The sequence below is a fragment of the Saimiri boliviensis genome, chromosome 2, assembly GCF_048565385.1.
Source record: "Saimiri boliviensis isolate mSaiBol1 chromosome 2, mSaiBol1.pri, whole genome shotgun sequence".
Lineage (NCBI taxonomy): Eukaryota > Metazoa > Chordata > Mammalia > Primates > Cebidae > Saimiri > Saimiri boliviensis.
Genome location: NC_133450.1, coordinates 230,207,039 through 230,229,709, shown reverse-complemented (window position 1 = coordinate 230,229,709; position 22,671 = coordinate 230,207,039). Strand labels below are relative to the sequence as shown.

The 22,671-nt window shown below is 37.4% G+C and overlaps 1 protein-coding gene across 6 annotated transcripts in view; it reads left to right on the top strand.

Moving 5' to 3' along the window:
• The window catches only part of TUT7 (terminal uridylyl transferase 7), a 67,447-nt gene extending 47,298 nt beyond the window's left edge, over positions 1-20,149 (top strand). The window contains exons 23-29 of one of the 6 annotated variants that reach the window (XM_010351874.3): positions 901-948; positions 1,178-1,269; positions 3,103-3,218; positions 7,212-7,537; positions 9,518-9,591; positions 9,960-10,023; positions 19,148-20,149. In XM_010351874.3, coding sequence (XP_010350176.1) covers positions 901-948; positions 1,178-1,269; positions 3,103-3,218; positions 7,212-7,537; positions 9,518-9,591; positions 9,960-10,023; positions 19,148-19,215 — 788 coding nt within the window. In that variant the 3' untranslated portion in view covers positions 19,216-20,149. Of the gene's footprint in view, positions 1-900; positions 949-1,177; positions 1,270-3,102; positions 3,219-7,211; positions 7,538-9,517 lie in introns of all 6 variants that reach the window. The other 5 variants (XM_074395494.1, XM_074395492.1, XM_074395495.1 and 2 more) reach the window with 5 other exon arrangements.
• The last annotated feature ends 2,522 nt before the right edge of the window (positions 20,150-22,671 follow it).

Below are 22,671 nucleotides of genomic sequence, written 5' to 3'. Positions count from 1 at the left end.
TGTATCCCAAGAATCAGGTAGCCAATGGCATGCCATTGGGACAGATGTATATATCTGTGTGTTTTAATTTATCTTAGTGTATTTTGTAATCTCCATGATGAATTATTTTCTAAAGTGATCTTTCAGAAACTTGTTACATAGTGGTAACATTTAGTGCTAAAATGTTTTAAATATATTTGTAACTTCTATATATATCCAAAACTAATGTCATTAAGTAATATCAAGCTAATGTGCTTTCTGCAAACAGTATTTTGTTCAAAAACAGGCAGCCAGTCATAACATGAAGAGCTTTATAATGATTTAAATATAAAGCAGTTTCCTCTATTCTGATGAACACTTTAGTAGAAAAACTTGCCTTATGTTTAGGAATATGTATTGCTTCGTTTTATTTATTTATTTATTTTTTGAGACGGAGTTTTGCTCATTACCCAGGCTGGAGTGCAATGGCGCGATCTTGGCTCACCGCAACCTCCGCCTCCTGGGTTCAGGCAATTCTCCTGCCTCAGCCTCCTGAGGAGCTGGGATTACAGGCATGCGCCACCATGCCCAGCTAATTTTTTTGGATTTTTAGTAGAGACGGGGTTTCACCATGTTGACCAGGATGGTCTCGATCTCTTGACCTCGTGATCCACCCGCCTCGGCCTCCCAAAGTGCTGAGATTACAGGCATGAGCCACTGCGCCTGGCCTGCTTAGTTTTATTATAACTTTTAAGCTCGTTTAAAAGGTGTCATTTAAAACTTGTTTTTGCACTTCTTTTCTATGATGTGAATTTAAAACTTTTATTAATGATAAGCAGAGTAGGTGATATTCTTGTCTCGTTTTATGAACTTTACTTATTGGATGAATGGTAGCATTTCCTATTTGATTACCTTATTTGCTCTTAAATTTTTTTTACATAGATCCTTTTGATTTGAATCATAATCTTGGAGCTGGATTATCAAGGAAAAGTAAGTAACTTTGTTTTGCCAATTTTATTTTCTTATTTTATTTATTTACTTTTATAATAGAGACAGGGTCTTGGCTTTTGTCACCCAGGCTGGGCTCAGGCGATCCTCCTACCTTGGTGTCCCAGAGTGCTAGAATAACAGGCCCCACCAGACCCAGGTAGTTTGCCAATTGTAATACAATCTCTTTTCGTTTTAACTCATCTGATTGAGTTCTCACTCTTCTTTTTAGTGACAAATTTTATAATGAAGGCTTTTATCAATGGTAGAAGAGTATTTGGTATTCCTGTCAAGGGATTTCCAAAGGACTACCCCTCAAAAATGGTAAGTGTCTATTGGAAATACCAAAAAAAAAAAAAAAATTAATTAAAGTGCCTAATTTGTACCCGTTACTTCAGTAGTAACTTAAATGCTTAGAAAGTCTGGTGAGTCTAGCCAAAATAAATGACTATAGTACAAAACAGTTTCCAGAGGGCTCCCCCCTTCTTTTTTTAAACATCCCTGGGTAGAGGCCATCAGAATAGAGAGAAATAGCTAGAAGTGGAGTTTGGGTGGAAAAATTTCTGATTTTCCTGCTGCTGCTTTTCCTTGGTAACATGTACCAGGGAAACACAAGGCAGCACTAGAGCAACTTTGAAAACAAAAAGAAAGTAAAGCTACACTCTAACCCCTGAGGTAGCTTCCCAATAGAGAAGATGGATTTAAATTTGTTAAGTTCTCATTTTCCTCTTTGATACCTTTTTTCTTCTGGTTATCTAGGCTAGCCTTCATAGGTGTATTGCTTTTCTGCCAGCATTTGGCTTGATGCCAGCCTTGGCCAAGCCCAGGTTGTACATATCTAGAATCTATATATTCCAATCTGCTAGCAAAAAGTAGTAAATCTTCTACTGCAACTAGGGGGATGACAGTGCTACCTGTACCAGATGACTGTCTTTTCTCATATAACTTGATACTCGGGTTTTTAAGGAACCACAGTTATTGAAAACAAAGCAAAATTATGTCAAAAAAATAATTTCAGTAAGAGGAAAATGGTTAGGGACTAGTTGATTTTGTTAAGAATAAAGTTACGTTTTTCTGCATTAATTTCCTTATGAAGGCTATTTTAATTGACATAATTTATGGAGCACAGCGTGGTGTTTTGATACATGTATATGGAATGATGAAATCAACATACAATTAACATATATCACCTCACTTACTGTTTTTTATGGGAGGCATTTTACATTTACTCTTAGTTATTTTGAAATTTATACTGTTATTGACTATAGTCACCGTGCTGTGCAATAGATCTCAAAACTTACTCCTCCCGTCTATCTGAAGCTTTGTACCCTTTGACCAACTCTCCTCTTATTCCCTCCCTCCTCCCAGCAAAGACTTTTTTATTTGAACATAAGTGTATTGCTGCATAGGTACACTCAGTGTTGGATTACATCTGTGCATCTGGTTTTTGCTAGATAGTGATGTAGCTTCTACACCAGTGCTTCTGAAACTTGCTCATACAAATCACCAGAGGATTTTGTTAAAATGCAGATTCTGATTCAGCAGGTCTAGGATCAGGCTCACGACTGCTTTTCCATTGACAGCTTTTCCCTGGTGATGCTGATGTTGCTGGCCTCCCTCCACCTTAATTTTAGTACAAAGAGGCTAGAGGCTAGACCATTGTCTTTTTGTTCTGTTATTTTTCCTTCAGAAGCCACAACTAAGCAAAGCAGCAACACATAGCTTTTTTTCTTTTTTTCAATATAATCTGTGTGATGCAGATCATGTTTCTTAATTCATTAGGTTTTAGTCTTTTCATTTCATTCGGAGACAAAGCCTTTGTACCTGGCCTCAACTGCCTCCCACATCCTGGGGAAGCTGACTCACAGGGATATGTAATCCACTTCTTTAGAAGTGTGCTTAAACCTTTAGGATTTTTAGGATTAGGGCTCAGCAGTAGTCTGCATGACTAAAACAAAAATGGATTTAGTTAAAACTATCCTGAGCTAGACCTTGATGGTTTTAGATTTTGTTTGGAATTAAGCAGTATAAATAATATTTATTCAAAGTGATGATATATCAACATTGAATTCTAAGATTACTGTTTAATATGTGTTTAGTTTTGTGTTCCTATCTCACATGAATAGTTCAGGCTTTTATGTATCTATATTCTTCCAGGAGTACTTTTTTGATCCAGATGTGTTAACTGAAGGAGAGCTGGCCCCAAATGATAGATGTTGTCGAATTTGTGGGAAAATCGGACACTTCATGAAAGACTGTCCTATGAGGAGAAAGTAAGTAAATGTTCAAAAGGAGTGGTTGTGTTTTTATTTTCTTATTGTCCCAATTTTTAATTGAGGTACTGTTATAACAAAGAAATACACTTGTGTGAAATCCAGCAGTTTTCAGTTACATTTCAGGTATTTTATCTTTTAATGAAATGAAGTAATTTAAAACATGAATTTAGGCCAGGCGTGTTGACTCACACCTGTAATCCCAGCACGTTGGGAGGCCAAGGCGTTGGATAATCTGAAGACAGAAGTTCAAGACCAGCCTGACCAACATGGTAAAACCCCATCTTTACTAAAAAATACAAAAATTAGCCAAGCATGGTGGCGGGCACCTGTAATCCCAGCTACTTGGGAGGCTGAGGCAAGAGAATCACTTGAACCCTGGAGGCAGAGGTTGCAGTGAGCTAAGATCATGCCATTGCACTCCAGCCTGAGCAACAGAGCAAGACTACGTCTCAAAACAAAAAAAACAAAAACAACCCAGCAGAGACTCAGCAAGAAAAGAAAACTTGAGGCCAATATCCATGATGAACATAGATGCAAAAATCTTCAATAAAATACTGGCAAGCCGATTGCAACAGCACATCGAAAAGCTAATCCAACATGATCAAGTAGGATTCATCCTGGGAATGCAAGGCTGTTTCAGCATATGCAAGTCTATAAACGTAATTCACCACATAAACAGAACCAAAGACAAAAACCACATGATTGTCTCAAGTGATGCAGAGAAGGCATTTGACAATATTCAACAGCCCTTTATGCTAAAAACCCTCAATAAACTAGGTATTGACGGAATGTATCTCAAAATAATAAAAGCTATTTACGACAAACCAACAGCCAATATCGTACTGAATGGGCAAAAACTGGAAGCATTCCCTTTGAAATCTGGCACTAGACAAGGATGCCCTCTCTCACCACTCCTATTCGATATTGTACTGGAAGTTCTAGCCAGAGCAGTCCGGCAAGAAAAAGAAATAAAGGATATTCAAATAGGAAAGAAGGAAGTCAAATTGTCTCTATTTGCAGACGACATGATTGTATATGTAGAATACCCCATCGTCTCAGCCCAAAATCCCCTGAAACTGATAAACAACTTCAGCGAAGTCTCAGGATACAAAATCAATGTGCAAAAATCGCAAGCATTCCTATACACCAATAACAGACTTAAAGAGAGCCAAATCAAGAGCGAACTGCCATTCACAGTTGCTACAAAGAGAATTAAAAAAATACCTAGGAATACAACTAAAAGGAACGTAAAGGACCTCTTCAAGGAGAACTACAAGCCACTGCTCAACAAAGTAAGAGAGGACACAAACAGATGGAGAAGCATTCCATGTTCATGGTTAGGAAGAATCAATATTGTGAAAATGGGAATACTGCCCAAAGTAATTTACAGATTCAATGCTATCCCCATTAAGCTACCAATGACCTTCTTCAGATAACTGGAAAAAAACACTTTAAACTTCATATGGAACCAAAAGAGAGCCTGCATAGCCAAGTCAATTCTAAGGAAAAAGAACAAAGTGGGAGGCATTACACTACCGGACTTCAAACTATACTACAAGGCTACAGTATTCAAAACAGCATGGTACTGGTACCAAAACAGAGATATAGACCAATGGAACAGAACAGAGGCCTCGGAGGCAACAAAACGTATCTACAACCATCTGATCTTTGACAAACCTGACAAAAACAAGCAATGGGAAAAGGATTCCCTGTTTGATAAATGGTGTTGGAAAAACTGGCTAGCCATGTGCAGAAAGCACAAACTGGACCCCTTCCTGACACCTTACACCAAAATTAACTCCAGATGGATTAAAGACTTAAAAATAAGACCTAACACCATTAAAAACCCTAGAAGAAAATCAAGGCAAAACCATTCAGGACATAGGTATAGGCAAGGACTTCATGACCAAAACACCAAAAGCATTGACAACAAAGCCAAAATAGACAAATGGGACCTAATCAAACTCCACAGCTTCTGCACGGCAAAAGAAACCGTCATTAGAGTAAATCGGCAACCAACAGAATGGGAAAAAATTTTGCAGTTTACCCATCTGACAAAGGGCAGATATCCAGAATTTACAAAGAACTGAAACAGATTTACAAGAAAAAAACAAGCCCATTCAAAAGTGGATGAAGGATATGAACAGACACTTTACAAAAGAAGACATACATGAGGCCAACAAACATATGAAAAAATGCTCATCATCACTGGTCATCAGAGAAATGCAAATCAAACTACATTGAGATACCATCTCACGCCAGTTAGAATGGCAATCATTAAAAAATCTGGAGACAACAGATGCTGGAGAGAATGTGGAGAAATAGGAACACTTTTACTCTGTTGGTAGGAGTGTAAATTACTTCAACCATTGTGGAAGACAGTGTGGCAATTCCTCAAGGGCCTGGACCTAGAAATAGAAATTCCATTTGACCCAGCAATCCCATTACTGGGTATATATCCAAAGGATTATAAATCGTTCTACTATAAGGACACATGCACACGAATGTTCATTGCAGCACTATTTACAATAGCAAAGACCTGGAACCAACCCAAATGCCCATTGATGATAGACTGGACAGGGAAAATGTGGCACACATACACCATGGAATATTATGCAGCCATCAAAAACAATGAGTTCGTGTCCTTTGTAGGGACATGGATGAACCTGGAAACCATCATTCTCAGCAAACTGACACAAGAACAGAAAGTCAAAACACTGCATGTTCTCACTCATAGGCAGGTGTTGAACTATGACAACACACGGACACAGGGAGGGGAGCATCACACACTGGGGTTTGTTGGGAAATAGGGGAGGGATGGCGGGGGGTGGGGAGTTGGGGAGGGATAGCAGGGAGAGAAATGCCAGATACAGGTGAAGGGGAGGAAGGCAGCAAATCACGCTGCCATGTGTGTGCCTATGCAGCAATCTTGCATATTCTTCACATGTACCCCAAAACCTAAAATGCAATTAAAAAAAAAAAACCCGTGACTTTAAGTGCAGATGACTAGGGTTGACTCTGGTGTACAGGTTACAGTCTTCAGGGCCAGATCCCCTTTGCTAATTTTGGTCATGGCCCTGACCATTAATTAGCCTCTCTTACTGAGACAGAAGAAGAAAAAAGGAAACGAAAATTCTTCTTTTTACAGTAGTGAAAAGTTCAGAATCATTTCAGTCAGTGAACAGTCAAATGAGTTCCTTCAGGATCTCAGTTACATTTCTAATATACAATAACTGTTCAGCATGCTGGGATTTATATTCACAAACAATTCACTGGATTTTAGCACTCTGTTTTTATTCCACTTAACCCTTAATAATTGCCGTGAGGAGGTAAGCCACACAGTTTGGTCACCATGCTTTCTTCTGGTGGTGTTTATGGAGAGGCAAGAGAGGCATGTTTTTTGCTTGCTTGCCTGGGACATGTTTTGGGTGGTAGTGGTGGTGTTTTTAATGGTACAGTAACATTGAAAAACATGGTGCTCAAATTAGATTACCATCTAGAATTTGATAAGCTTTTTTTTTTCAGTTCTTTTTTTAATTACTCAAAAATCAGTGATTATTAGGACAAGGTAGAAATGATTTTGACATTTTTAAGAACATAAATCTCATAACCATTGTTCCTTTGTGGATTTAAGTCTTCACATCTCAAATTTCCAGTGCCTAGTAAAGAATGCTAACCCTTTAAGAAGTCATTGCAAGGATGATTTGCCTTTCATTACCTCAGTGTCAAAGTAGGCATTCAACCAAGGAACCACCACGAATTGCAGATTCTGGTTTTTCAGCACTAGAGCAACTTTGAAAATGAAAATGAAAAGCAATACTTAAAAACCCTGAGCGAGCTTCTTAATAGAGAAAATGCTTTTTTATTTAGGTTCTTGCTTTTCCCTTTAATACCTTCTATTCCTGGTTATCTCTGAAGTCTGGAATTGCCTTAATAATTTGTTAGGCTTCTGGTTAGATTTTTTGCTACTAATATGATACCTTTCTACAGAGTGAGACGGCGTCGAGATCAGGAAGATGCCCTGAACCAAAGATACCCTGAGAACAAAGAAAAAAGAAGCAAAGAGGACAAAGAAATTCACAACAAGTACACAGAAAGGGAGGTGTCAGCAAAAGAAGATAAGCCCACGCAGTGCACACCTCAGAAAGCCAAGCCAGTGCGGGCAGCTGCTGACCTGGGGAGGGAGAAGATCCTCAGGCCACCAGTGGAAAAATGGAAGAGACAGGATGACAAAGACTTAAGAGAAAAACGTTGTTTTATTTGTGGAAGAGAAGGGCACATTAAAAAGGAATGCCCACAGTTTAAAGGCTCTTCAGGTATGGACACATATCACACCTTGATGCTCGCTCTAACATCTCAAGGGAAATCTCTTTAGAGCTCTTTACTGTTTTAGTCATCTTTATTTATCAGTATATTTACTCAAAAAAGACTTTGTTTTTAAGAAAGTAAAATCCCTTCCCCTCCTTTAATGTTGATCCTTCATATATTTTTAAATACTTTTTCCTGGCTTTATTTAGAGTCTTATGAGAGTCATTTGGTGGACTTGTCTAAGATTATTAGTGAGGTGAAAGTGTAGCCATCCCTGGTACCTGCAAATGTAGCCTCAGTGACCAGAAAAGAAGCTGCAATTGAGCTTTGCTATTTAGTATATGTAGTTGTGAAGTCAAATCACAGGGGGAGGCAGTAGCTCAAGTTAACCTCAGGATACCATGCTTTGTGCACAGGTGAGCCACACCCAAGCACATGCATAGAAAAGGGAACAGAAAGAAGTAGACTGCACAGTTAGCAGTGGGTGTATCTGCAGAGGGGAATTATGGAAGATTTTTTTTCTGTAGATTTTGTCATTTCAGTTTTCTACAAGTGAGCATGATTATTCTTATGATGAAGAAAATATCTATAGCAGTCATTAGTACAACACCATCCACAAACCTTGCCCCTTTGAGTTGTTAAATACAAATTGGCCATTTTTGCTCACTGGGTGAAATGTCTATTGTGGGCACCTTTTTAACAGACTACTAACTGTAAGAATATCTTGTGTGTGTATAATAAGTAATGATTTACAAAGCAATTTACATTCTCACTTCTCAGAACAGTGCAAGTGATGAAATTTGATAAGCATAGAAATCTTGGGAAGTAATTTTTTTTTTAATTAAAGTAGTTAATCCTGTCGCTATCCTCAGTTGTATACATATGTTTGTGGACAGCATAAAATGTCAGCTGCCTCACAGTTTCCTTAAAATACTTCACGTATATAGTTCTTGGAACAAGAATACCTCTCTTCTATTTTATTTTATCACATTTAGCAATATAGTGTATCTTTTTTTAAGACAGGAGATTTTTAGATCATACCATTCTTTTTTAAAGGAGCTTTATATGAAAAGAAAAATATTTAAAAATTTTTATCTGTTATTTTTTAGAGTAGGGTTTAAATGTTTATGAAAGATACAGCTTTAGCTATCTCACATGGACATACACCAGAATAAAGTGATTTTCTTTTGTTGTTATAAGAGGAAAATGTATCTAAAAGAAACTACAATCATAATAGTTGCCAGCATTCATTGAGCATTTATTATGAGTTAGGCACTATTTTAAGTATTTTACATAGATAATTTCAATTAATTTTCACAACAGCTTCATTTAATGTGGTGGTATTAATATCCATAGTTTTACAGGTAATGAAACTGTAAATAGTATAGGTAAGTCTTAAATAGTATTCCCAAAATTACTCAAGGCCTGTGTTGATGACTCATGACTGAAACATTATTACAGTCTTCCTTTTTGGTACAACAAAGTTGAGAATTTACCCCAGCTTTGAATTTCTTTTTTCTTGCTAGCAGCAAGTTTTAAGTTGTTTACTAGGGAAGCTCTCACAACAGTTAGACCAGTGATTTTGGCAGCCTGTGGGGGCAGCAGCAACTCAAAAAGAAAGGGGAGTCCTGGTGGCAGGGGGATTATCAAGCATAAGGAAAAGCGCTTCTCTAGAAGTGTGGTCCCTTCAGAATGTAGTCTTGACATACTATAGTTAGTAGTCATCATATTTTAAAAGTGAAATGCCAGTGGGGATAGATACAGGGAGTTTCCTTTAGTGACAGTTAAAAAATAAAAAAATAATCAGCTTCTTCCTGTCTAAAAATTATGCTGCTCTCTCGTTTCTTCAGATATATTGCTTCTTTGTCCACACAATATACTAAGTGGAGCTTCTGTCACACCAAAAGAAAGTCTCTCTCTGAAAGTTTGAAAATAGGGCTACTGCTTTCAATTTAAATTGGAACAAAAAGTGCTAATTTCTTTTTTAGGAATGTGTAAATCCGATTGTATGTTTGGATCCCCCTCACCTGTCCCTTTGAGACCAACTGGTCAATTTGTTCAGGTAAACTTAGCTCCAACAAAGAAGGAGGCATGTCTGTCATCTGTTACTCAGGAGATGCTCCCTGAGTGCTCTCAGCTCTGCGCCAGGTCCTGGGCACCGTGGTGGCAGCGTGGGCCCTCCTTCTGGCTGACCTGCAGCGCTCTTTTTGTCTGTGCTGTGTGTGTTTGGTGCATGGTGAGGCTTGCTGGGCACCGGATGGCAGGGCCTTGTTTCAGAACTCTTGCATATGGTCTTGCTTTTCAGTTAACTTGCAAAATTCTGCCACCTACATGCCTTATTTCAGCTCTCCTTGGATATGGTTTCACTTTTAAGGCTGTTTCAGATGCTCTTCTTTTCAATATTATAAACCAGTCTATTTCATTTTTTAGGCAGTGCTTTTACATGAAGACAAAAAGAAACAAAAAACAACAATATTTTTGAGTCCCCAGACAGGTATGTGGGTTTTTAAAAGAAAAACAAATGTGTATTATTTTATTTACTGCATACTTTACCACATGCCTTCTGAGACTCTCTGAATACGTGTTTTTTACAGGGATTGGACATCAGAATCACTTGGTGGAACTTTAAAACACACAGTTGCCCATCCTCTACCTTTATTTCCTAAAGCTAATTCTTCAGTAGTTAAGCATGGGCCTGTGTGTTTTGTAAATGTTCCAAGTGATGCTTATATCACCTGTGAGTGGCAACCAGAGTCTTCAATTATTTGTTCCAGTCCTGTGCTTTTTGTTGCTGCTTTGAACTTGCTGCTGTCTTGCCAGCAGTGTTTTCTCCTCCTGGAGAGTATTTGCCACACACAAAGTAAGGGGAAAAAAGCAACTTTTAACCTGAACTCCACTCTTACCTCTCAGCTACTTCATTTATTTATTCTTTGAACAAACAGTTATCCAGCCTTTCCCTCCCTTTCTAAGTTCAGGATGCTGGCTTCAACACTGAAGATACAGCAGTGAACAACCAAATCCCCTTCTCTCATTTACTCTGCATCCTTCTCAGAAGAGGTAGACAATAAAGAGGTACAGAGATAATATGTCATGTGGTGGCAAATGCTAGGAAGAAATAACAAAGCAAGAAAAGGGATAAAGAGGCAGCCTTTCTGGTAAAGTAACATTTAAACAAAGAATCAAATGAAACAAAGGGGCTAGTTAAGGGGAAATTGGCATTAGACTGGTAAACGCAGAGTTGTCCTGCAGCATTAGTGAGGCAGTGTGGCAGGGGTGGAACAGGATTGGAAACTTGAGAGACGAAGAAATTGAAAAAAGAAAAAAAAAAAAGATTGGAACAGGCAGGAGGGGTGAGCGAGTGGTGGAGGTGGAATCAGGGTGGATGGATCTGGGTTGTGAAGCGCCTTCAGCAGTGGTAGTGACGGTTTTGTTGTCCGTCCGCCACCAAGTGAAATGAGAGACTATTGTAGAGTTTTGAGCCAAAGAGTAATATTATCTGAATCCTATTTGAAAAGGTTCATTATGTCTACTATGTGGAGAAAAGGTGGCCGCTTATAAACCGACCCACTGCAGCCTACCAGTTTGTAGAGCTGTGGTCTCACTATGTTGCCCAGATTGGTTTTGAACTCCTGACCTCATGTGATCCTCCCACCTTGGCCTCCCAAAATATTAAAATGATAGATATGAGCTGCCACACCTGGCCATAGCTTCAGCCTTGAGCAGATACTTTCTAAACATTTTATATAGGAAAAAGCTAATTCTTGAATAACCAAGATATTCATTTGCTGAGAATAACGTAGCATAGTGTTTAAGATTGTGTGGATATGATTTCTAGTTTTGTGATCCTGAGAGACTGCCTTATCCTCTGTATGCCTCAGTTTCCTCATGTGTAAAAAGGGGATAATAATAATACCTGATAGGGATGTTGGGAAAAATCCATGTAAAAGTACCTAGAACAGTGCCTGTGTATAGTGAGAGCAGAGCAAAGGTTCCTGGTGGTGGTATTGTTCCTTCAGGGTATCACCAAGTCTTCCAGTGCCAGCATTGTTCAATTGAGAGAGAAATATAGATGCTAGGCATATACCTAGAAATGGCATTGACAATAAGTTAGGATTTCTGTAATTATCTTCTGAGTAAAAGATCTAAATACTTACAAATCTTTTGAGCAACTGGAAAAAATGTATTTGCTACAGGAAAAATGTATTGCAATAATTATGTTACTTTATACCAGAAAGATGGCTAAAATCTGTCCTATCCAATAAATTAGACTCTTCCAAGTAAGTGTATGACAGATGATATAACCGTCTAGTTATCCATGATAGACGTATCCAAATTATCTATATTGTTATAAATGTGAACTATAACTCACCTGTAAGTAGTATTCATTTCCCCACAGCTCTTCCCTTCCGTAGTACTCAGTATGTCTTTGACCCACTTGTAATTTCTCAGGAGAGCATGTTGATACAGAAGCCCCTTCTCTCCTACATGGTGTATTGACCTTAGGCAAGAGATGTAGTTTCTCTGAGCTCCAGCTGTCTCATCTCTAAAATTGGTGTTAACACCATTTATCTCACAGGGTGCTAAGAAGATTAAAGTACCACCCACATTAGGGGCTCAGTCAAGTTCTCTTTCCTCTCCTGATACCTACCTCCATCCTTTCCTCTAGGTTGCATAGAGTTCTTAACTCCCAAAGGAGATCATAATAGATAGAAAGTCCCATGAATGTCCTTGCTCTTTGTTGTTACTTCTCCCCCTCCTGCTCCGCACACAATGCCTTAGATAATCAGTAGGTTTTATTGATTACAGGTGAACTTATTTGGCAGGAATAAAAAGACAAAGCAGGAGAATGGGCAAGAACATGAGTTTTAGAGTGAGAGACTTGAGTTTGAAATCCAGCCCAACCATTTACTAGTTGTGTGACCTTTGTCAGGTTATGCAACCTCTCTGTGCCTCAGTTTCCTTTTTGGTAAATTGGTGCTAAAACCTCACAGGACTATTGTAAGGATAACTTCATGTAGATAAGGCACGTAACACAGCATCCAACACATCTCATCACTCAAATTATCACTGCCCTTTGTTACTATGGTTAACAGAAACACTTGCTGTAATTTATCTCTTCTAACTTATAGGACAAATAAATAATGGAAATTTCTAAGAAAACAAAAGTATGTAAAGATCGTGGTACCACAGTGATAAACTGATTTTTATGCTTACGTTAATTACTCTGGTTTATGTATGACAATTTATTTAGTATTAGAATCACAGAAAACTAATGTTTTTTCTATTCTTTAATCTTCCTATCCTTTTTTTGGTAAATTACTTTAAAAGAAAACCTACCTCTGTCTTTTCTTTTATTCCATTTTAATCTTATGGCTTGAAATCTGAAAAATTTGAGATGCTGTAAGAGATTGGTGGATGTATTTTTGCCTCATGGTAATGTATTCTTTTACAGCTTTTAGCATTGATCAGAATTTTAAAGCCTCCCTATTTTAAAAAAACAAAAAACAGTGATCTTTATGATAATTAGTTTTAAATAATAGAAATACTTTTAAAAATAGTATGGGGAGATCTCAGTGTTAGTGAATATAGATCATTCTCATTGATACCCTTCTTTGGATATGCTAGTGTGTTAATATACCATTGTTTATTTAATCATGTCTTATTAATGGACTGGCTGTCACATATTTGATATACCAAGTGTCTTCACAACTTGTGATTACGTATTCTCTCCCCAAATATTGAATGCCCATATATATCCTTGTACATTTTTAAAGTTGATACCTAAATCTTTCATTGTAGTTGCCAAGCATGTAATTTCTTGGGGGAGAGGGGCTGTAAATATTGACATTTTAAAATAAAACTTTTAAATCAGCCTTAAATGTATCAACTGAAGAATAAGTATCATTGCTTTTTTCATGCCCACCATCATTTATGTAGAGCTCAGCTCTTCTTTAACAGACAAAAATGTTATATCATTTCCCTTTTGCCCTTGATTTCCTTTGTTGTACTTATTCTACAGAATTTAAGCATAAGATGAATATTTTGTTTGTTTGAACTTCTCCCTGAGGTGATATATTTTTATTACACATATTTTCATGTATTTTATTGAGTAGTTTATCATGCTTATCTGCAACAAAAATGACAGGGGTGACAAGCTAGACCCTATTTTCTATAAATTGAATTTTTAAGCTTTTTATTAAATCTCAAAGGATGAAAATATCTTCTACATTGTCACAATTATTAGAATATATAATTGATCAAATGTTACAAATTTTAATTAACAATTATTTTTATGTTTATATACTGAAAACAACTTTAATTTAATAAGAAAAATGGGATTTTCCCTATACATTCATGTATCTTTGAGTCATTATTATTTATTGCATGAGTAAGACTTTCCTTTTCTATCCCTAATGTTTTGATTTTTATAGTTGATAAAATAGAAAAAACTCAACATTCTTTATGATAGCAAGTTAAAAATAATAGAAATACTTTAAGAGTTTGCGAATACAAGATATATTACAATAGTGCCATTCAATTATTATGATTCCTTCTTAATTACATGACCAAAAATCAGTGATGTATCATCAAAAATTATTTGTAATGATCATCCACTATCAATGTAAAAGCTAAAAATTTGGATTTCTCTTAGAGGCGTTCACTTTCACCACAGATAGCAGCTTTTATTTGCTTCTCCTCTTCCCCAGGCGTTTTTGCCTCACGGCGATACACCACAGTAAGATCTGACTGGTTAGGAGATATTCCATTCTTTTGTAAAGCAGGTGAATAGTTGTCAAAGGGGAGTTAGAAAGAATAATTGGAATGATTCCTGAAAACCAGCCTAAGCCTTGACCGCAAAGGCATTCACAGGCATATAATTTTTAAGAAAAAGTACATATGGAAGTTGAGGAGCTGGAAATTGACTCTCTTAAAACTATCCTTGCAGCCAGGCATCATGGCTCATGCCTGTAATCCCAGCAATTTGGGACGCCAGGGTAGGCGGATCACCTGAGGTCAGGAGTTCGAGACCAGCCTGGCCAATGTGGTGAAACCTTGTCTCTTACTAAAAATACAAATTTGGTTGGGTATTGTGGTGTACACCTGTAATCCCAGCTACTTGGGAGGCTGAGAGGAGAATCACTTGAACCTGGGATATGGAGGTTGCAGTGAGCCAAGATTGAGCCACTGAGCTCCAGCCTGGGCAACAGAGTGACACTCCATCTCAAAAAAAAAAAAAGAAAAGAAAAAACTATCCTTACCTACATGCCCTGTCAGGTAGGCTCAGGAACACATGGACCCAAGTTGGAAAAGCACCATTTTTATAAAACACTCTAATGAATATTTGCATATTTGTCCATTTCATCAGGATCACTTCCTACTCATAAGAATTATAGGTTAAAAAGTGTGCACATTTTGAGCGAAGTCGATATTCCCAAATTGTGATTGTTGACAGTCCCAGAGAGTCAGTGACATTGTTTCCCATACCCCAACTTCATTGGGATAGTCTTCTTTTCATTTTGCATGTGTCTGCTTGAATTTATAATTACCATTGAACTCTACCATTTTTTTTACATCATTTCATCTTATCTTTATATTTATGTCTTCGTACTTTTGTATTGGAGTATTCCTGACAGGGTCTCACTGTCACCCAGGCTGGATGGCAGTGGCTTAATTATAGCTTACTGCAACCTTGAACTCTCAAGCAGTCCTCCCACCTCAGTCTCCCAAGTAGCTTGGACCATAAGCGAGTGACACCACATTCAACTGGTTTTTAATTTTTTTTATTTTTGTGGAGATGGGGGTTCTCGCCATGTTGCCCAGGCTGGTCTTGAATTTCTGGGCTCAGATGATCCTCCCTCCTCAGCTTCCAGAAGTGCTGGGATTACAGGCGTGAGCCACTCCACTCTACCCAGATTATTATTCTTTTAACCTCACTTAGATGTATTTGCCATACAGATGACTGTTTTAATAGTATGATCTGGCCAACTTTTGCTAGTTTCAAATCATGCTTACCAAATTGTATAAATTTCATGTTATTCCTCTATATTATATAAAAATTCATTCACGTGTTATTTCTAGTACTTTTTTTTTACATGCAAATATTTTATATTCATGTATAGTGAAGATTTTTCTGATACAGTAGATTATATGTTTGAATGCTAAGTAAAAAGTATACTACTAGTAAGTTTGGTAAAAACCTGCTAGTACTGTACTTAAAACTGTTTAACATTTTGGAAAAACAAAAACAGGTACAAGTAGTAGTATAACAATAACTAACTTACCTTCTAGAGAATTGGCATTGTTTTTCAATTTTCTTTTTCTTTTCAAGAGGGGGTTTCACTCTGTCACGCAGGCAGGAGTACAGTGGCACAATCAAAGCTCACTGCAGCCTCGAACTTCTGGGCTCAGGAAGTCTTCCCACCTCAGCCTCCCAAGCAGCTCACAGGCATGAGCCACCGTGCCTGGCACAATCTTTTTTTTTTTTTTTTTTTTAAATAAAAGACCTGTCCCTGAAGTGGTAGAAGTGCCCTGAGTACCATCGCTAAGCTCGTTTCCTCTGTTATGCCCTTCTCAGCCCTAGAAACTTCCATATTACAAAGTTAAGTCTCCTAGTCTCCCCTGCACCACGCCCCCCCCACCTTTTCCCTCTTTTTTTTTTGAGACAAAGTCTCCCTCTGTTGCCCAGGCTGGAGTGCAGTGGTGTGATCTTGGCTCACTGCAACCTCTGCCTTCCAGGTTCAAGTGATTCTCCTGCCTCTATATATCCTTCCAAATACTTGATTTTTTGACAGAATTTTTGCAAATCTGATGGATGAAAACTACTTCGCTGGTAATTTTTTTTGGTGGTAGTTTAGTAGCCTCAGCTTCCCAAAGTGCTGGGATTACAGGCCCTTTTTACATATTTATTGGCCATTTGGAGTTCCTCTTCTGTGAATTATCTGTCCAAATCATTTACCTATTTTCCCATTGAATTATCATTTTCCTATTAATTTTTAAAGGTTCTTCATTTATTCTGAATACTGCTCTTTTATTATTGTATAAATTTCAAGTGTCTACCTCCAGTATATCTTCTGTTTAACTTTTTGTGTGTATTGCCATTGTTTTTAATTTTGAGATAATCAGATTATTAACTTTCCATAATTAGTTTTCATCATCATATGGTTCACAATTTAGTGTCATCTTTAAGAAATTATTTTGTAACCTGAGGTCATAAAGATATGCATCTCAGGAGGCTGAGGCAGGAGAATTGCCTGAACCCAGGAGGCGGAGGTTGCGGTGAGCCAAGATCGCGCCATAGCACTCCAGCCTGGGTAACAAGAGGGAAACTCCGTCTCAAAAAAAAAAAAAAAAAAAAAGATATGCATCTCTATTTTCTTCTAACAACTTAAAAAAAAAATTTTCTATTTAGATCTTTAATCCATCTAGAGTTTATATGTGTGTAAAGTATGAGGTAGTGATCTGAGCTTTTTTCCCTCTAGTGAAAAGCCTGCTACCCTTTTTTTTTTGAGACAGAGTCTCACTCTGTTGCCCAGGCTGGAGTAGTGACACAGTCTTGACTCACTGCACCTCCACCTCGTGGGTTCAAGCAATTCTTCTGCCTCAGCCTCCTGAGTATCTGGGACTACAGGCGTATATGCTGCCACACCCAGCTAATATATATATATATATTTTTGGTATTTTAGTAGAGAGGAGGTTTCACTGTGTTGCCCAGGCTGGTCCCAAACTCCTGTGCTCAGGCTATCCCCCTGCCTTGGCCTCCCAAAGTGCTAGGATTATAGACATGAGCCACCTTGCCCAGCTGAAAAGCTTTATCTCAATACTTCACGCAGGTCACAATATCAAAGTTGGGAGCCCACAGACCAATAGACACTCTGTGGCATAAATAATACAGTGGTAGAACAATAGAGTACTTTGTTTCTTCCTGAGTGAAATTTCTTACTGAATTCCCTGGCTGATACTTTGCGTTGTAAGTTGATTATCAAGATGTCCTGCTTTGAAAAATATGTGTTTAGGGAATGCTTTTATTTGCATACTTAATATGTTTGCTATGGAAAATTTAGAAAGTATTGCTAAAAAAAATGAAGACAATAAAAACCACCTATATGCCCTTCATTCTAGCATTAACTACTATTTAGGCTTTGGGGATAAAATTTTCCTGTCTTTTTACATTAATGTAATAATAGTTAATGTTTATTAGGCATTTTCTACGTGCCAGTTACTTTCCAGTTGCTTTGCATGTATTCAGCTAAGCTTCACAATAACTTCAAGAGAGCAGATATTATTGTCCTCATTTTACAGATAAAATGAGGCACCAAATACATGATTGGTGGGGTGTTTTTTAGTTTTTGAAAATGCTATTTATATAGTTTTACACCTTGTTTTCTCATATTATTATGAGAAATACTCTGTGTGTACCTAATACCCTGTTATGTGCATAGTTCCTGATATACTTGGTCATGTCATAAGTTTTGAACTTTTAAGTTGTTTACATTGTTAAATTATAAGGCTTTTATGAATATTTATTTATTTAGCAGCATTTCTATCCACCTCCTCCTGATCTTCTTCCTTCTAATAATTTGGTAACCAAAAATTGATAGTTTTAATTTGTGTTTCATTGTTTGCCCTTGATATTGAATTTTTTAAATATGCTTATGCCATTTTTCTTTTCTATTTTGTATATTTTCATTAGTTATCTGATGGTGTTTATCTTTTGTCTGTTGACTTATAAGTTCATTAAGTATGGTAGTGTACTTAGGAAACTCTTTCTTACCCTACCCTAGGATTATCTAAATACTCACTATTTCTTATAATCTGACTTTCTTATAGTTAACATTTAATTCTGTAGTTCACTTTGAAATGGGTAGAGAAGAAGGTTATGGTGTGAGGAAGGAAATACCTCCCTTCTTCCCCCTCCAAAATTACTTATTTGACATAATACCAGTTATTGTATAATTCATACTTTCCCCCATTAGTTTAAAATGCAATCTTCATTTTGTACTACTTTGTTATATATAATCACTTAAGAATTTCTCACGTGTTTTCATTTTTTTCATTGATCTATTTATTCAACTCCAGAACAAAATGTAGTAACTATTCTGTGGTATTGGTTTTAATCAGTAATCCTCATTTGTGTCCTCCACCTGTAAATATAATAAATCTTTTTTTCTTTTATACCAGTAAGTTATTGCTACAATGATTACCGTCCACAGCTTCATATCTGCAGAATAATGATCTAAGATACTTATTTCTGGCCAGATAATTCTTTGCAGTCTATTGTGTTTGGTTGCAAATGAAGATACTGAATTATACAAGGCAGAACCTCAGGTTTCTGGTCTTCTGTACCAACACTGGAAATAGTGAATATGTAAATGTATTAAAATGATAACACTCTAGGAACTTGTCTGCATTCAGAAAGAAATTTGACTAAGCTTATATTTAATAGATCATGTGCGTATATAGCTTTTAATATCTAGTCTTATTACTTGATTCAAAACAAGTGACCAATTCTAGTATCAAGCTTTTGTGACTAATTAACAATAGGAAGTAATTTTATGGCTTTGGTCATAAAGTGAGGCTTGTTTCATTTATATTGGGTTTTGTTTCTTCCCCTCCTCTAGGTAGCCTTTCCAGTAAATATATGACTCAGGGAAAAGCCTCAGCGAAGAGGACCCAGCAGGAATCATGAGGGAAGGAATATGCAGCACTCTAAATGGCCACTCAGGCGTTCCTATTCACTTGGAAAATTAGGTTCATTTCACAGGACACAGCAGCTTAGATCAGGTTTCAACTTAACATTTAAGGGAAATGGCAGATTTTTTTTTAATTTAATGAAATTGTTAATGAGGAAAAAATTTTAATATAGTCTTATCTACCACACATCCCCATAGATTTAAAGATTTTAATAGAAAGCCATGATGTATGTATTTAAGCAGGTAAAAAGAAAAAAATGTAACTATGGACCAGTATTCAATGAATACAGTTTCATGGTTTTTAATTCTTTGAAAGCACATTAAAAATAGTGTGCTGATAAACCCCAAGTAAATTAACCCTTTTCCCCTATAAATCCCTTTTTTGTTTTGAAGAGGGGAAATTATATTTATTGTTTACTGAATCCTTGTGTGAAAGCATATCAAATATGTATGAACTGCTACTGCTGTACTTCCGATTTACAGACATCATTTTATTGCTATTTGTAGACATGATAACATGAATATGTTTATGTGGGCCTTCAGTGGATGAGCAGTGCCACTCAGGTCTCTGGGGTTTTCCCTCTCTAATTTTAAGTAAATTGACATATAACTACTATGCTTATAAAAATGAAGTAAGGAAAACTAGTAGTCCTGTTTGCCACTAAAAACATTTTCGAAGGAAAAATAAAAAGAAAGTACTTTTTACTTTTTATGATATTCGGAAATTAGGATGGAGAACTTTAAAAAATTCCTGAAGATCAAAGAGGCTATCTCTGCCAGTCACAAGCGTGGTTGGTGTCATTCTGGGTCTGACTGGAGCCCTCCTGGACTGTTTCTCTAACTTCACAAGCCCTGCAGACATAATACCTGGTCAGAACTATGCCTTGGTTTATTTATCACTTTGAAATAAAATCAGAATTTCAACCTGTACTTTTATCTATGTTATTTTCTAGTGAAAGATTCTTAAATTTCCTGGGGGGAAAAAAACAGATGAAGGAGTGAAGACATTGGGAATTATTAGTTCACCAAAAAGGAAGAAAGGCTAGTACAAATATATACTCCTTTAAAATAGTGTGTACAGATTTCCCTTTGACTTGTGCAAATCATTGGTGTGTGTTAACATCTAGTGTGCTCCTGGCTCTAGGAACATACAAATTTATTATTATAAAAAGCACAGATTGAGGGGGAGGAATTCGTAGGCAGGGAGGTGCAGGGGGTGCTTGCTGGGCAAGCATTCCGGATGTTCGAGGACTCAGGAGATGCATATACATGTGCTCTTCTTTTTTTAAAAAAAAATTATTTGAAGACAGTCTAGCTAAAGAAAATCCTATCCAAAGTAAGGACTTCAGAATTTGAAGGCCATGGTAGAAAAAAATAGTGATGGTTCCTTCCTCATTTTGAACACACACTAATGAATGACGCAACCTGGGCTGATGGCTGCTCTGCGTGACCGTCCTCAGCTGCCCCTCTTCTGGTTTCTTCTCTTTAACTCACGCATGAAAGTCGACTAGGCTTACAATGCTTGTCAAACTTTTCTTTGAAAAGCCCACTGATGCTGTTCTGTTGTTTTCTGGCATTATAGCAGAAGACAAGTCTAAGACCAGGCTAATTTTTGTTCTCTTGTAGATTTTGTTTTTCTGCCTGGGTGCTTGTGTTTTTCAGTTTATCCCTATAATTCAGAAAGAAAATTACCTCAATCTGGAAGTAGTCTGTCTGGTGACTTTTCATGCTAGGAAACCTTCAAGTTTAATCTCTACATGACTGGCTTAATTTTTAGTGTCATTCTGCTGCTTCCTGTTTCCAATATGGATTTTCTCATTGCATGTCTAATTTTCTAGAACTTACCTGACTGACCTTCCTTTACCTCTCATTTATTTAGTTTACTTATATTCTCTTCCTTTTCATAGAAACTGTGTTTTCTTGTATCCCTTTAAGGATGTTAAAAATGTCCTACATTTTATTCTGATCCCTGTAGCAGCTTCTGCCCAAAATACTGGGTTGTTTGATTTTCAGCTCCTTGCACTGGATCCATGAGACAATGAGCAATTTGCCAGCAGGCCTGGAGAATGTATTGCCCTTGATTCTTTACTTGGATGTGGTCACAGCCCCATCTTGCTGCCCCAGCTAGGATACTGACACATCTGCTCTTGTGCTAAGTCCATTGGCCTAGCTGTCTTTCAAGTGCAGCTGGCTTATCTGTCATAAGCCCCACAAATGGGTACCCCATTACCAAGATTCTCCTTGCCACCTTCTCTCAGGAACAAACAAAAATATGAAATATCTTTTGTATAGCAGTGGTCCAGTGGCCCCAGTCTACAGTGTTTTAAAACTCTTGCTTGGCCGGGCACACTGGCTCACACCTGTAATCCCAGCACTTTGTGAGGCTGAGGTGAGCAAATCACTTGAGGTCAAGAGTTCAAGACAAGCCTGGCCAACATGGCAAAATCCCATCTCTATTAAAAATACAAAACTTAGCTAGACTTGGTAGTGGGTGCCTGTAATCTCAGCTACTCGGGAGGCTGAGGCAAGAGAATCACTTGAACCTGGGAGGTGGAGGTTACAGTGAGCCAGGACTGCGCTCTAGCCTCAGAGACAGGGCGAGACTCCATCTCAAAAAAAAAAAACAAAAACCTCTTGCTCAATGTGTGCAGGATCAGCAGTGTGTAAAAATGTTTTTTAAATGTTTTTTCTTCTAGAAATGTGAGAAAAATGTTCTTAAATAACTTCAGTGTATTTTTCATCTTGAAATATGTTTGTCAAATGGCTTTTTTTTTTTTTAATTAAAAAAAATTCTGAGTGGAAAAGATCCTGGATAGATACATCAGTAGTTCAGGCCAAAATACATACACACACACACACACACACACACACTGAAAGCAGAATTTAACAAACCCCTGTTGTAAAGCCTTCAGTAGGTTTTTATTGTTTAAATGTTCTTAAATAACTTCAGTGTATTTTTCATCTTGAAATAAGTCAAATGGCTTTTTTTAAATTAAAAAAAATTCTGAGTGGAAAAGATCCTGGATAGATACATCAGTAGTTCAGGCCAAAATACACACACACACGCGCGCGCACACACATACACACACACACACACACACACGCACTGAAAGCAGAATTTAACAAACCCCTGTTGTAAAGCCTTCAGTAGGTTTTTCTTTGGAAGCAAGCATATTTGGACAGCAGCAGTCAAGAACTTCACAGACTTTCCACTGAACGGAACTCAAGATTTAGGCAAGGTCTGGCCCGGCTCCTTCTCTAGCTGTGTGGCAGTCCCCTGATCTCAGGCAGTTCCGTTTCCATTCTTATAAAATGGAAACCATACTTGGCTTTCCACAGAGTTGTGATGATCAAGTGAGGTCTTAGCAGAAAAACACTTTTAAATGTCTAGAACTGTGAAAACTAATGCCTGAACTACAGGGTGAAACAGTTCCCTGTTGTAAGTTCTGTCA